Source organism: Schistocerca piceifrons, chromosome X, assembly GCF_021461385.2.
Source record: "Schistocerca piceifrons isolate TAMUIC-IGC-003096 chromosome X, iqSchPice1.1, whole genome shotgun sequence".
Taxonomy (NCBI): domain Eukaryota; kingdom Metazoa; phylum Arthropoda; class Insecta; order Orthoptera; family Acrididae; genus Schistocerca; species Schistocerca piceifrons.
The window spans coordinates 552287100-552303319 of record NC_060149.1 but is presented as its reverse complement, the minus strand read 5'-3'; the positions used below and the strand labels follow the sequence as shown (position 1 = coordinate 552303319).

At 37.8% G+C, this 16220-nt stretch overlaps 1 protein-coding gene across 4 annotated transcripts in view; it reads right to left on the bottom strand.

Moving 5' to 3' along the window:
- The window catches only part of LOC124722859 (fibulin-1-like), a 649840-nt gene that overhangs the window by 458705 nt on the left and 174915 nt on the right, over positions 1 to 16220 (bottom strand). For all 4 annotated transcript variants that reach the window (XM_047247987.1, XM_047247986.1, XM_047247989.1 and 1 more), the window contains 3 exons: positions 5766 to 5853; positions 3538 to 3727; positions 194 to 341 (listed from right to left, as the gene is read on the bottom strand). In XM_047247987.1, coding sequence (XP_047103943.1) covers positions 194 to 341; positions 3538 to 3727; positions 5766 to 5853 — 426 coding nt within the window. The remainder of the gene's footprint in view (positions 1 to 193; positions 342 to 3537; positions 3728 to 5765; positions 5854 to 16220) is intronic.

The following is a 16220-nucleotide window of genomic DNA, read 5'->3' as shown; positions in this document are numbered from 1 at the left end:
AGACTTGCAGCAGATACTTAAATGAATCAATCAACAGACAAGAGCAGAGCAAAGCAAGCAAAGCTTCAAATGAAAAGTTCCAAACAGTTAATGGACAGAAAGTTATTTTTTGTGGATCATGGATGATTCAAATCAATTTTGAACCCTTATCACCAATGCTAAAGCTGTACTCTTGCCTGAATTTTAGTCATACCTGTTAGGTAAATTATCTTGCTGGCATGATTTTCCATCAGCCATTAAAGAGAAGCCTTCTCTACATTCACACCGGTACGATCCTGGAAGTGGTATACAGATGTGAGCACAAAGTTCTCCAGGCAATGTGTCACAAAGGCTCTCCAAAGCTGAAACAACCAGTCATGGCATACAATATGAATTATTCTTACAGTAGCAAGGAAAGTGAATTTTAATGTATGCATTGACTTCAAATGTATTATGTATAACAAGATAAACATTAACAGTTATTACACTAACAGCTCTAGTTATTAAAATGGGAAAAGAATCAGACATAACTTAAATGTACTAAGAAAAATTAAAAAGAAAATATGAAACAGTGTTTTCTGCCAGGGAATCAAACCATACAACAAACTGCCCAAGCAAATGAAAGGTATAGCTAAAACCAAAATGTTTAAGAAATACCTCTTTAATAATACATTGAGCATTACTTACATAAGCAAAGTAAGGTTTAATAAAAAATGTTGCAGCTGACAAAAATTTACAAAATAAAACATCTCTGTCATTCCACAATATATTTTCAGAGAATAATGCATGTTACTACAAAACAAAGATTTGTGATGGAAAACGCTAACCTCGTTTCACACCCCTGAGCTCAACATCTCATGTATTGTGGAGGGATGCTCATTCAGATTTTACAGAGAGACAAATGAAGATGTACAAATAATGTAATGGAGAGGCAGGTGTATCAACATGGTCCTGATGTCAACTGAAAGGATGTGTGTGCAGTGCTATCATTCCTGAATGAAATTTGGCATTAAAAATATATCCCTTTTTCAAAGCAAAAGCTCAGTTCATGGAGCAAATACTAAAGGAGTGATCAAGAAGCTTCCATTCAAAGGCTGTACAGTCCAGAATCAGCGTGCCAATCAGGCAAATTCACCATGAATACTGAGACAGTCATCCCATGATGCACCAGGTTGAAGATATCCATTTGGTAAACACCATGTCCTGCTGTGTGAAGAAGTCCGTACCTGCCTTCTGCATTCCTCGACCATCAGGAATCATTGACCATTCAAGTCCTTTTTTGAGGGACTGAAGGCATGATAATTTCATGGGAAAGAGACCAGGACTATAGATGGGGTACTCAAAAGCCTCCCATTTGGATGAGACTGGCGTCCCAGATTGACCAGCATCTTGTGTCAAATCTCAGCCACCACAGAACTTTATATGAAGATAGTAACTGTTCTCAAAAGAACAGATACCATTGATGATCATGCAGCTTCTCCAAAATAAATGATAATTAATTAAAACCCTCAGCTGCTGACAGGTGTTGTTGGTATACCTTGATGGGGGCAGCTGAAAATGTGTGCCCCGACCGGGATTCGAACCCGGGATCTCCCGCTTACATGGCAGATGCTCTGAGCCACTGAGGACACAGATGAATAGCGTGACTGCAGGGACTTATCCCTTGCACACTTCCTATGAGACCCACATTTCCAACTGTCCACAATCTACATACATAATGTTCCTAACAGATATTTGCCCATCCACTCATTACTTGTGCCAACTAAGGTGACGATTCCTGTCTCACAGGAAGCGTGCAAAAGATAAGTCCCTGCAGTCACACTATTCATCTGTGTCCTCGGTGGCTCAGATGAATAGAGCGTCTGCCACGTAAGCAGGAGATCCCAGGTTCGAATCCCGGTCGGAGCACACATTTCCAGCTGCCCCCATCGAAGTATACCAACAACACCTGTTGGCAGCTGAGGGTTTCAGTTAATTATCATTTATACCACAGAACTTGGTGCACCATTCCACAATGATGATTTTTGATGGACATGTTGCCCCATACACACTCTTCATTTTATGATGGATATCTACTGGTGCTTGTCCTTCAGCAGCCAAGAAAAGAATAACAGCATTTTGGTTCTGTTTGGATCCATTTGGTAATAAGGTCATCATAGTTAACATTTCTGCACTCACCGCATGCACATCAGAAAGACGTGAATGCTACACCAACCCCTTGCTACATGTCAGTTCTTGTATAACCAGATAGGAGTCACGCAACATTGCATATACACTGCAGCAATGCCCTGAAGTGGAAACTCTCTGATTGCCCCTTACTAAAATAAGAATAATCATCATTACGACTTAAAGTTGCTTAAGTTGCTCCAGAAGGGTGTCCATTATTCAGGAATGCACATTTTCAGTAGCTTACCAGCAGCCATAAAAAGTTCAATTACTAATAAAATTCAGTCTAAGATGAGCCTAAAGGATTTATTGGTGGGCAACTTCTTCTACTTCACTGATGAATTTCTCAGTATAACCAGCTGATGTGTACGTACAAACTTGCAGCATGCTGGAATAATTGCAGGTCAGCAATCAATACAGTGACAAACCAGGCAAAGATGAAAATTTCACTTTTTTTATTTACTCAATGACTAGTTTTGGGCTGGGACCCATTTTCAAATCATTGTGCCAGAAAGTCAAAATGGTATGTCCAAAAATACAAAAACTGTGTCAAAAATATATGTGTGTTATGTAACTGTTCATCTGCAGTTCATAATACATATATATTTTTAACATGGTTTTTGTATTTTTGGAAATACCATTTTGACTATTGGCATGATGATTTGAAAATGCATCCCAGCCCAAAACTAGTCACTGAGTAAATAAAAAAAAAAAGTGAAATCTGCAACTTTGGCTGGTTTTTCGTAGTACTGATGTGTGTATATTGCTAATAATATCAAATAATGTGGGTGTTAGAACTCTCTGACTTCTATACAAATTAAGTGCAGTAATGTGATCATCGTAAATAAGTGTTGTAAAATGATTTTTCTATTTGATGATGCATGGCTACAATAGCCTAAGAATTATCGTATGTAGCTCATTGTATTGAACAAGGCTGCTATCACCTTTCAAATGAAAATGTATTTAGGATTTCTGGATTTATTCCACATCCATGAGGACCACTTGGGATCTGTGGAAGGTACTTTACCATATTTACCAGTATTTTTCTTTGTAAATATTTATTGTGTATTCTCATTTTCTGACATGTTCTCCTCACCATGGATCTATTGGAATGAAAAGTACATCTAAGCTAATCTAATGTAAGTGCAATGTGTGCAGTAACTTGTGATGAAATGTTAATAAGCTGTGTTACACTAGTAAATCACAAATGGACATTAACAAACTCTGAGACAGCAAAGGAACCTCTACTACCAGCTGCCACCAGAGCGGAATTTACAGACAAAAAAATTACTATCACAAAAATTGATCTCACTTTTCCTCTTGTTTCTTATGCAGGTATCCATCACAAAAAAGTAAATAAATAGTTTTTTCAAAGACGTGATTAGTGCTCACCTGGTAATGGTGGTGTTGATATTATCCCAGGATTGTCTGCAGGTTCTGAAAACTTTGTACTGGAGGATACTTCAGCACAGCAAGTCTTGTATGCTTGATCCCATGGATGACCCAAGGAAAATGACTGAAAGGTGCATCCCATTGCCATTGATCCCGAAAACAGTCCTAATTTGCATGCTTCACAGCAGTCCTGTACAGAAATTTAAAAAAAAAAATTAAATAACAAATAGACCAGAGATAAATATATATGATTATTCGTTTCAATGAAAAAATTACTGTTTGTTTCTATTCCACTGACAAAATTTCTTAGTAGACTGTTTGATTTATGTCTTATTAATAATATAAAATAATATGGTGTTACTGCTCCACATCTTCAGTGCAGTAATGTGATCAATGTGTGTTGTAAAATGATTTCCTGATGTAATGATATGTGGCTACAAACAGTTTAAGAAATATAATATGCATGTCAATGTATTGTACATTTACATGTTTCATGAGAAGTTTGTTATTACCTGCAAAACGGAAATATGCTTAAGATGTTTTATTTATTCCACATCGTTGATGAACATTTGACTTAGGATCTGTGGAAGGGACATTAGCAGATCTCTTTTTTTGTAAATATGTATTTATTCATTTTTTATTAGATGTCCAACATCCTTGGGGAACCCTTACCATTGGCCTATGGAACAAAAAGTATTTCTTATCCAATATAACACAATCTTTCTTTTGTGTACGACAGTCATTAGCCCCATAATTATAAGTGCTCAGTACAGGCATGTAGATGACCAAGTGTACTTTCAACAACAATTGATGAATGGAGCATTTTGTTTTGTGTTTTCTTATAGGACCTTTCTAACTGAAATGCTGGACTTTCTAATTGTTCTTTACAATGCAGGAAATGCTGCAAAATGGTTCAAATCTATACCTCTGACAGGAAAAAAAGGATGTCACTTGGGAAGAGACATGCAATGAGGCATCATGCATCATTCAACTGGGAACTAATTACATGTGGTACAATACAAGGTTCCATCTCAGGGTCCTTACTTTTTCTCCTTTATCTTGATGATCTCTCATTAGCAACATTTCAGCTGCCAAGTTTGTTTCATTTGCAAAGGATACAAACATTGCAGTAAATAGCAAATCAAGTGTAATCTTAGAAAGATCAGTTAATGAAGTTTTCATGGACATCAACATATGGTTCCTAGCTAATTTTTTGTCACTAAAATTTGAAAAAAATGCACTATATTCAGTTCAGAACTTGTAAGTGGTCTAAAAAAGACAATAAAAGTGGACAAAGTCAAATTCTCGATATTACAACTTGATAATAAATTCAACAATGAGGAGCACAACACATAACTGCTGAAGTCCTATACAAATCTCTATTTGGAATGTAAATGTTGTCAGACATAGGGAATATAAAAATGAAAAAGCTTGCTTATTATGATTACTTTGATTTATAATGCCATACTATTTCTTGGGGTAACTCATCAAGTCAAACTGAAGTGTTTTAGGTCCAAAAATGTGTCACAATAATTATTTGTGGGATGAACTCAGGAATATCCTGCAGAGGCCTGTTTAGAGAACTAGGGAGATTAACAATTGCTTCCCAATACTTTTATTCCTTAACAAAATTTTTCATTAAAAATATATCTATTGTTCAGACTAACAGCTCAGTTCAGGGACTCATTATTATAATAAGAATAATCTTCACAAAGATTTAAAGTCTTTTACTTTGGTCCACAGGGGTTCATTATTCAGGAACACACATTTTCAATAACTTGCCAGCAGCCATTAAAAGTTTAACTATCAATAAAGCACCCAAAAGTCTATATTGGTGCCCAATTCCTTCTACTCCATTGATGAGTTTAAGAGAGAACCAACTAGTGTGCACTTGTTACTAATAGTATCAAATAATGTGAGTATTAGTACAATCTGTCTTCTCTACAAATTCAATGCATTGATTTGATCTTTGTAAATTAGTGTTGTAAAGTGATTTTTCAATTTAGTATTTATTGCATTTTAAATTCAGATACATTTAACATTTTTTGAGTCGTTCCACATCCATAACAATCACTTCACTTGGGACATGTGGAAGCTACATCAGCTTATTTGTTTTTAATTGTAAATATTTATTGGGTGGTTTTGAGGATCTGCTCACTATGGATCAATTGGAACAAAAAGTATCTGTCATTTAATCTAATGTAATAAACTGTGTTAAACATTGTTACCTTGTGAAACTGTCCTCCACATTTATCTTCTGGAGTACAGTCTTTCCCTGATCTTGCTGCAGTTTTTCCACTTTCACACTGTTCGTCTCTGAAAATAGTATGTACACAACATTACAGTCATTTACATTTATTGTCTGATAAGAGGACAAAATTGGAGTGGTTATTTGGATTTATTGTAGGTGTATTTGACATTCAGTCATGTAAGAATAGGAAATCAGCTCTCATACATATTACCAAGTATGATCCATAACCATATACAAATTGTAATCAATCTGCAATGTCTATTTCACCAACATACCCACAGTCTTTTTATTTCTCTCCTTTTCTGCTCCTCCCCCTCCCCCCCCCCCCCCAAATCTCTGACAAACCACCCAACTGTACATAGTTACTCTAACCTCTCCTCACTTCATCCCTCTCTATGCTCTCATAAGCAGCACTTTACCATCCCCCACCACTACCCTACTATCCCTCCCTCTCCCCACCCCAGCCTCCTCTTTAACTCCACCACTCAGACTGCTTCTGCCACTATGCTGTATGCGTTTTGTTAAAATGGATAAAATCAAATACAGCACAACCAGAAAATTATTTGTTTTGTTTTGGACTGTTTATTGCCTGAAGAAATACACAAAAAACCACAAAGGAACTATGCAAATAGGATAGAAATCAATAGATTTAATGTACATTTAGAGACAAACAAATGATTACAATTTCACAGAAATAAGATGGTTATTCAAGACAAAGAGAGAGAAAGAGCTTCACAAATTGAGCAAGTCAATAAGTATTGAGCCACCTATGGCCCTTATGCAAGCAGTTATTCAGCTTGGCATTGATTGATGTTCTCTGGGATATCATGTCAAAATATGATGATCATTGCAGTAATACTTCGGATATCATGACTTTCCCAATACCAAAGCACTTTTCTTCATTCTAATACAAGGATTTTCATCATTCTTAGTTCACAGCTATGGGCACCTATCCAGTCTTTGACTACTGTTTCATTTATGCCTGAATCGTGGATCATGTCTCATCCATAGTGATATTCTTATCCTCAAAATCAGTTGGCTTCTTTCTAAGATGATCCGGATATTCAATTTTGTTTTTGTTTTTTGTCAGTATTCAATAAATATGGCACTGAGCTTGCAAAAATCCTTATCATCTTGAATGTACTTTATTTTAAAGCTGTTTATGCATAATGCCACCTGTTATTTCAAACACTTTTGATTGCTAATCATTAAATTTCACATTATGAATGTTCTTGTTGGTTGCAGTTTTGGGACAATGAAGCACTGAAAGTAGCTAGCTGGCTCTTAACTCCCAGTTCTAGGGAACTGTTAATTGCGTTTGACACCTCACCTCAGTTATGATTAACAGAAGTTTTTATAGCTAGGCTCAGTTATAGTGAAATATTTTATGAGTTGAAATTTTATACCCCTCACCTCCTCCTGAAACACAAATATGGCACTGCACTGCATAGTCCAACAAATGTAAGTCTTCGGCTTGTTGTTCTTGATTTATTCATTTATTATTGCCTTTAATGCAGTTTATACTTAAACTAGTTTCTAATTGTCCCTAATTGATGATGCATAGAAAAGGTGAAATACAGCATATGAAGATTAAATAAACCTATCTTGTGCAACCAAGACGGTTTTTTCTGTTCTAAGTATCTATTACAGTTGTTGCACCAATGCCACTGTGGTAATCATGGAGTGGAGTGATTTTAATCTCAGAAGTTTTGAAGAAATCTTTCCCAAAATCATAAAGACCCATTCTGTATTCAAAGAGGAAATGATATGCTCTGTGTCCCTGTGCCAGCAATAAAAAGATCAATCATTACTGTACTTGATGCAATCATCCAGTTTGCCAGATTGATCATTTGGTGGTGTGTGGAGAGAATTTCGGGCGAATGCTGACCATTTGTGAAAGACTCTGTATGAATTTATATTTGATGTTCATTATATGCTGCTAATTTTCCATACTCTATATGTTCATCTCACAGCAATCTATTACTGCTTCCTGTTATTTCTAACACAATAAACTAGTTTAAATTTTTATGTTTCATTTCATTTCATTTCATTTCAGTTCACTGTTATGCAGGATTATGTAAACTTTTTTTCCTATTTTGATTTATGTTGAGTTTTTTTGTGTTAAACTGATGTTTGCATTGTAATATACACTCCTGGAAATTGAAATAAGAACACCGTGAATTCATTGTCCCAGGAAGGGGAAACTTTATTGACACATTCCTGGGGTCAGATACATCACATGATCACACTGACAGAACCACAGGCACATAGACACAGGCAACAGAGCATGCACAATGTCGGCACTAGTACAGTGTATATCCACCTTTCGCAGCAATGCAGGCTGCTATTCTCCCATGGAGACGATCGTAGTGATGCTGGATGTAGTCCTGTGGAACGGCTTGCCATGCCATTTCCACCTGGCGCCTCAGTTGGACCAGCGTTCGTGCTGGACGTGCAGACCGCGTGAGACGACGCTTCATCCAGTCCCAAACATGCTCAATGGGGGACAGAACCGGAGATCTTGCTGGCCAGGGTAGTTGACTTACACCTTCTAGAGCACGTTGGGTGGCACGGGATACATGCGGACGTGCATTGTCCTGTTGGAACAGCAAGTTCCCTTGCCGGTCTAGGAATGGTAGAACGGTGGGTTCGATGACGGTTTGGATGTACCGTGCACTATTCAGTGTCCCCTAGACGATCACCAGTGGTGTACGGCCAGTGTAGGAGATCGCTCCCCACACCATGATGCCGGGTGTTGGCCCTGTGTGCCTCGGTCGTATGCAGTCCTGATTGTGGCGCTCACCTGCACGGCGCCAAACACGCATACGACCATCATTGGCACCAAGGCAGAAGCGACTCATCGCTGAAGACGACACATCTCCATTCGTCCCTCCATTCACGCCTGTCGCGACACCACTGGAGGCGGGCTGCACGATGTTGGGGCGTGAGCGGAAGACGGCCTAACGGTGTGCGGGACCGTAGCCCAGCTTCATGGAGACGGTTGCGAATGGTCCTCGCCGATACCCCAGGAGCAACAGTGTCCCTAATTTGCTGGGAAGTGGCGGTGCGGTCCCCTACGGCACTGCGTAGGATCCTACGGTCTTGGCGTGCATCCGTGGGTCGCTGCGGTCCGGTCCCAGGTCGACGGGCACGTGCACCTTCCGCCGACCACTGGCAACAACATCGATGTACTGTGGAGACCTCACGCCCCACGTGTTGAGCAATTCGGCGGTACGTCCACCCGGCCTCCCGCATGCCCACTATACGCCCTCGCTCAAAGTCCGTCAACTGCACATACGGTTCATGTCCATGCTGTCGCGGCATGCTACCAGTGTTAAAGACTGCGATGGAGCTCCGTATGCCACGGCAAACTGGCTGACACTGACGGCGGCGGTGCACAAATGCTGCGCAGCTAGCGCCATTCGACGGCCAACACCGCGGTTCCTGGTGTGTCCGCTGTGCCGTGCGTGTGATCATTGCTTGTACAGCCCTCTCGCAGTGTCCGGAGCAAGTATGGTGGGTCTGACACACCGGTGTCAATGTGTTCTTTTTTCCATTTCCAGGAGTGTATGAAAATATGAAATTTATGAATAAATATTTGTGATGAAACTAAAATAAATTAATCTTCATGGCTAAAACAATGTGGTATCCTTTTGGACCCCACAACACCATTTATGATACAAAGAAGTCACCACTCCATTTGAGGGTTAAGGGTGGATATCCAACTGAACATCCTGCATGGTTTGTAGCTCCCAAGGAGTTTGCCTTTGATCTTGATGTTGAAAACCTTTGTGATCACTGTGGCACGCCATTTTTCATTTGGTGTTCATGGTGCAAGTTAATGATTTGTTCTGAACATTTAAGAAATGTCGACAATATCCATTTTGTGAAGTGTAATACATCCCACAGAAAGTTTATCTTTGAACCTCCTGGACCCACATTTTATGTTACCTTCCTGATATTCTCCTGATTCACATGGTGAGTCATTAGCAGCTAATATCTTTCTTGTCATAACTGTTAACCCAACACTTTCAAATGTGCTTTACTTGAGCTTGTGACCTCAAACTCACGGAGTTCCTTGTGAGACACAGAAGAAAATGCACAATGAATAAGTTCTAAACCAGTAATAATGATAAACAAAAGGAGCATTTGATAAATCTCTTATATTCATATAGCCTGGAAGCAATGGTACCTGAAATTACTAGGTACATCTAACACAGTAATTGACCACATTTATAATTTTGTGGATAGCTGTAGTTCAGCAGCTGCAGAATATTACATCACAGATAAAAAAGTCAGTGATCAGTTGCACAAGAAAACCTTTATTTGGTTCACCTAACCAGTTTCAACAGTTTAAACTGTTGTCTTCAGAAGTGGCGCAAATCGTTAACAAACCAATGTCAACAATAAGAATCGGACATTCATGCTCTTTGCTACAGAGTCTGTTTCATTGACTCTGTAGTAAAGGACACAGCCATCTGATTCTTATTTTTGACATTTGAGCCTATTTAAGTTCTGAAAATGACAATTTAAACTGTCAAAACCATTTAAGTGAATCAAGTATAGGTTTTCTTGTGCAGCTGACTACTGACTTTTTATCTTTGGAGGAATGGACAAAGTGTTTATAAACAGCCTTGTTATAATGATACTAAAGCAACAGAGACTGGTTTCTGCAAGAACTTGACAGTTAATTTGGAACTAAGGAAAATAATTAAGTAGAATTCTGTGGTCAATGACAGATATATACAAAGAAAATTCATTACTGATAGCAGCATAAGTGTTGTTAACAATATGCTGCAGAGAGCTAAATGGGACAAAGACCCACTGCAAAATGCAGATAAAAAATTTGAGTAATGTTTCTCTAATTCTAAATATTGGTATGATGTGGCATTCAACATTGTTGTTGTTGTTGTTTTGTTGTGGTCTTCAGTCCAGAGACTGGTTTGATGCAGCTCTCCATGCTACTCTATCCGGTGCAAGCTTCTTCATCTCCCAGTACCTATTGTAACCTACATCCTTCCGAATCTGCTTACTCTATTCATCTCTTGGTCTCCTGCTATGATTTTTACTCTCCACAATGCCCTTCAATACTAAATTGGTGACTCTTTGATACCTCAGAACATGTCCTACCAACTAATCCCTTCTTTTTGTCAAGGTGTGCCACACATTTCTCTTCTCCCTAATTCAAGTCAATACCTCCTCATTAGTTATGTGATCTACCCATCTAATATTAAGCATTCTCCTGTAGCACCACATTTTGAAAGCTTCTATTCTCTTCTTGTCCAAACTATTTATCATCCACATTTCACTTCCATACATGGACACACTCCATACAAATGCTTTCAGAAATGACTTCCTGACACTTAAATCTATACTTGATGTTAACAAATTTTGCTTCTTCAGAAACGCTTTCCTTGCCACTGCCAGTCTACATTTTATATCCTCTCTACTTCAACCATCATCAGCTATTTTGCTCCCCAAATGGCAAAACTCATTTACTACTTTAAGTGTCTCATTTTCTAATCTAATACCCTCAGCATCACCCGATATAATTCAACTACATTCCACTATCCTTGTTTTGCTTTTGTTGATGCTCATCTTATATCCTCCTTTCAAGACACTGTCCATTCCATTCAGCTGATCTTCTAAGTCCTTTGCTGTCTCTGACAGAATTACAATGTCATCTGTGAACTTCAAAGTTTTTATTTCTTCTCCATGGATTTTAATTCCTACTCTGAAATTTTCTTTTGTTTCCTTTACTGCTTGCTCAATATACAGATTGAATAACATTGGGGATAGGCTACAACCCTGTCTCACTCCCTTTCCAACCACTCCTTCCCTTTCATGCCCCTCGGATCTTATAATTGCCATCTGGTTTCTGTACAAATTGTAAATAGCATTTTACTCCCTGTATTTTACCTCTGCCACCTTCAGAATTTGAAAGAGAGTATTCCAGTCAACATTGTCAAAAGCTTTCTCTAAGTCTATAAATGCTAGAAACATAGGTTTGCCTTTCCTTAATCTATTTTCTAAGATGAGTCATAGGGTCAGTATTGCCTCACATGTTCCAACATTTCTACGGAATCCAAACTGATCTTCCCCGAGGTTGGCTTTTACCAGTTTTTCCATTCGTCTGTAAAGAATTCGTGTTAGTATTTTGCAGCCATGGCTTATTCAACTGATAGTTCGGTAATTTTCACATCTGTCAACACCTGCTTTCTTAGGAATTGGAATTATTATATACTTCTTGAAGTCTGAGGATATTTCGCCTGTCTCATACATCTTGCTCACTAAATGGAAGAGTTTTGTCAGGGCTGGCTCTCCCAAGGCTATCAGTAGTTCTAATGGAATGTTGTCTACTCCCGGGGCCTTGTTTCAGCTTAGGTCTTTTAGTGCTCTTCAGCTTAGGTCTTTTAGTGCTCTGTCAAACTCTTCATGGAGTATCATATCTCCCATTTCATCTTCATCTACATCCTCTTCCATTTCCATAATATTGTCGTCAAGTACATCACCCTTGTACAGATCCTCTATATACTCCTTCCACCTTTCCGCTTTGTCTTCTTTGCTTAGAACTGGGTTTCCATCTGAGCTCTTGATATTCATACAAGTGGTTCTCTTTTCTCCCAAAGTCTCTTTAATTTTCCTGTAGGCAGTATCTATCTTACCCCTTGTGAGATATGCCTCTATATCATTACATTTGTCCTCTAGCCATCCCTGCTTAGCCATTTTGCACTTCCCATCGATCTCATTTTTGAGATGTTTGTATTCCTTTTCGCCTGCTTCATTTACTGCATTTTTATATTTTCTCCTTTCATCAATTAAATTCAATACATATTGTGTTACCCAAGGATTTCTACTAACCCTCGTCTTTTTACCTATTTGATCCTCTGCTGCCTTCACTATTTCATCCCTCAAAGCTACCCAATCTTCTTCTTCTGTATTTCTTTCCCCCATTCCTGCCAATCATTCCCTAATGTTCTCCCTGAAACTCTCTACAACCTCTGGTTCTCTCAGTTTATCCAGGTCCCATCTCCTTAAATTCCTACCTTTTTTCTCCATTACAATCATAGAACTAAAAATCAAATTCATGGTTAACTCCAGATATAAAAAAGTTGGCAATCACACTTAGGAATCTGGGAAGGTAGGAGAAGCATAATGACATACAGCCATACCTTAAATGTTAGGGAAATGTCTGTCAGAAGCCTATATATGCTGCATAAAAAGTTGAATGATGACTTTTTTACTAGAAATAGTAGCAAAAAACAATCAGTTTGGATGGCAGTAAATGGCAACTTGGCTAAATGTAAAGTGGAAAACAGTAAGCTAATCATAAATGAAGAAGGAAAAATTATTAAAGACTGTGAATATGTTGATGACATATTTAATGATGACTAGACAACTGCAGTACAAAACGAAATTAAGAACGGATGAAAAACAAATAATAAAAACATAAAAGTTACCATAAATGGAAAGATTGTGTTTTTATGCAGACTCATATCCAGAGATAGTGAATAGAGGAAAAAAAATCTTTTTCATTTGATGTCATTCCTCAGAGAGTGATTAAACATAGGTCAGAAAATATAAATACCCAACAAGCTGATATAATGAATACTTCCTTTTCTAGTGTATTCCCATTTACACTTAAACAATCAACAATGAAGCCACTTTGTAAAAAGGACTATACATTTAACAAACAAAATTACAGACCAGTATCTCAACCGTATGGCTTTTCTAAAGTAATTGAAAGAATATTATTTACAAGACAGTTAAACATTGTGAATAAATACAAAATAGTCACCAATGTACAGAATGGTTTCAGAAAGAACAGATCAATATTGAAACAGCTGTGTATCACTTCTTGAAACAGGTTCTAACTGCATCAGATAAGGAGGAAATAAACTGTGAGTTAGTTTTATATCTGTTGTAGGTGTTTTGTCTTACTCATCCTGTGCTGCTGCACAAGAAACTGTATTGTTGTGTCTGTGGAGCAGCCCACAGTTGGTTTAAGTTGTAGCTATGTGCTAAGTAGCAAAGAGCTGAAATATCTCATGATGGTAGACTGTATTACTCAACATGCCAGAAAGTTAAGTATGGAGTGCCAAAAAATTCTGGGTTGGTTTCACTACAGTTAGTTTTCATAAATGTGCAGAGACAATGAAGTTGTTTAAATTCCAAAAGAAATCAATCAGAACAATGTTGTTCAAACAGCAAAAAGAAACATGTAAACCATTCTTTAAGAAACTGTGTATATTACCCCTCTCATGCCAACACATACTAGACCTGTTACATTATGCGAAGAAAAACATCAGTAAATTGGATAAGAATGCAGATAGTTACCACTACAATACAAGATCAAAACATTTACAAAGGTTGGTTCCTGATTCAACAAAAATGTACAGCAAAGATATTAAATATATGGGAACAAAATGTACAACCATCTCCCAACGCAAATAAAGATCATCATGGGGTTAAAGTATTTTACAGCAAATTTAAAATCACTCCATCACTGTTCTCCTTCTGGCCCTAGTCATGTGGGTCATATCCCTGTAGAAGGCCCAGGTGCAGGATCCGTTTCGTACATCGGTTCACAATCTATCCTATCCCTGCCACTGGCATTTCCTATCAAATTAGAGACAGCAGCTACATCATGTACGAACTCCACTGAAATCACTGCACAGCATTCTACATGACTACAAAACAACTATCCAACTGGATGAATGGGCAGAGGCAAACTAAGAAAGTACATAGTACATTTGCAAAGAAAAAAGGAAGAAAGTAAAATTAAGGCTTAATATCTCAACAATGATGGGGGCATTAGAGATGGAGTTCAAGCTCAGGTTGCAAGAGGAGAGGGAAGAATATTGGCTAAGTACTTACTAAAGGAATCATCCCTGCTTTTGTCTTAAGTGATTTAGGGAAACTACAGAAAACCTAAACCTAGATGCCCAGACAGGGATTTGAACTGCCTCCCAAGTGCAAGTGTAGTATCTAAATCACTACACCATCTCACTTGGTCTATTGTAGAGAATTCAGTGCAACATAATGTTGTTCTGTTGACTTCTTCATTGTCTGTACTACATGGATACTGTCCCCATCAACACAAGATTTTCTTAACTGCAACATATCCTTCATTCTCACAACCTCCCTGACCTGAACAGTGAGGTCATGTCAGTTTATCATTTTAGATTTTAGCAAACCACAATTATAAAAAATATTATTGCAGTTAAAGTGTATGAGTGTTGATAATTACTTGACATGCATACAGAATGCACATCCAGAATTTTGATCTTGTGGAGCATCAATTTTCACTTTTACAGGACGTACACTATTTTTTTCCAGTAAACCTGGGAAAGTATTCATTACTAGGCATTACGAACGTGAATTGCTATTTTTCATTGTTTGTTTGTTGATTAATACAATTTCAGTTATATTATTATGATGTTCAGTTTTTGAGCAGCATTTAGTAATTTTATATGAACCTGCTTCAGCTAACCACTTCAAGGTTGGCTCAGCTTTGCAGATCATGAAGAGCAAAATTTTGTACTATGAATTTTCCTCATTGGCTTACTGTTGTTCTTTTTTCTTTTTCAAAAAAGATATCAGATTTGTAATGAGTTATGTGACACACATATAGTCCATTAACTTATCGTAACAGGGCTCCACAGCTTCTACAAACTTTTTAAATGATGTCATGTTGCATTCGGCTGTCAGTGTTTTATTTCACGATAGCAATTTCACCATTATGCCATTTTCAAGCATAGGATTTTGACATACAGGTTCGTATTAGGCAAAAATAATGTAAATCTATATAATGCCACAAGATAATGTAAACCTACATTTCAAAATCTTATACTTGACAACAACATAATGCCACAATTGCTATTGTCAAATAAAACACTGTCAGCTGAAAGCAAGATGACTTCATCACAAAAACACATACATTCAGTTTTTGAAGGGGATATCAGTGTTACAGGTTTGTGTTCCCCAGCCATTTCCTGTGGTGGTTGTTGTGTGTAAGTAAACAAGAAATTCACTGTGGCCCAGCCACAGAACTACAGTCTATAATAGAGAGATAAAGGAAATGCTGAACAAGAGGCATACTCTTCAGACTGGAATAAAAATAGTAAATTGTGAGTTAAATAGAAGGAAAAGTAATGTCTGTGCCAGGAATATGTAGTCATATCTTCTTTTTCTATCTGTCATCATCTTGTTCTCCTTCCTCTTCTTTTCTGCATACATAAATCAAAGAAAGCCCTTTGCCCACTTTTGTTGCCCAGTACGCACATGAAGTGGAGGCCAGATTCATGCTAATCTCAGGAACAGCTGCAGGAATTTTGTTACAGTTTTACTGATAGTTAGATTGATTTGCAAGGAAGGCTTGTGTATATAATTCATAAATATTTAATGCTAATTGGCTGGATTATGATGAATT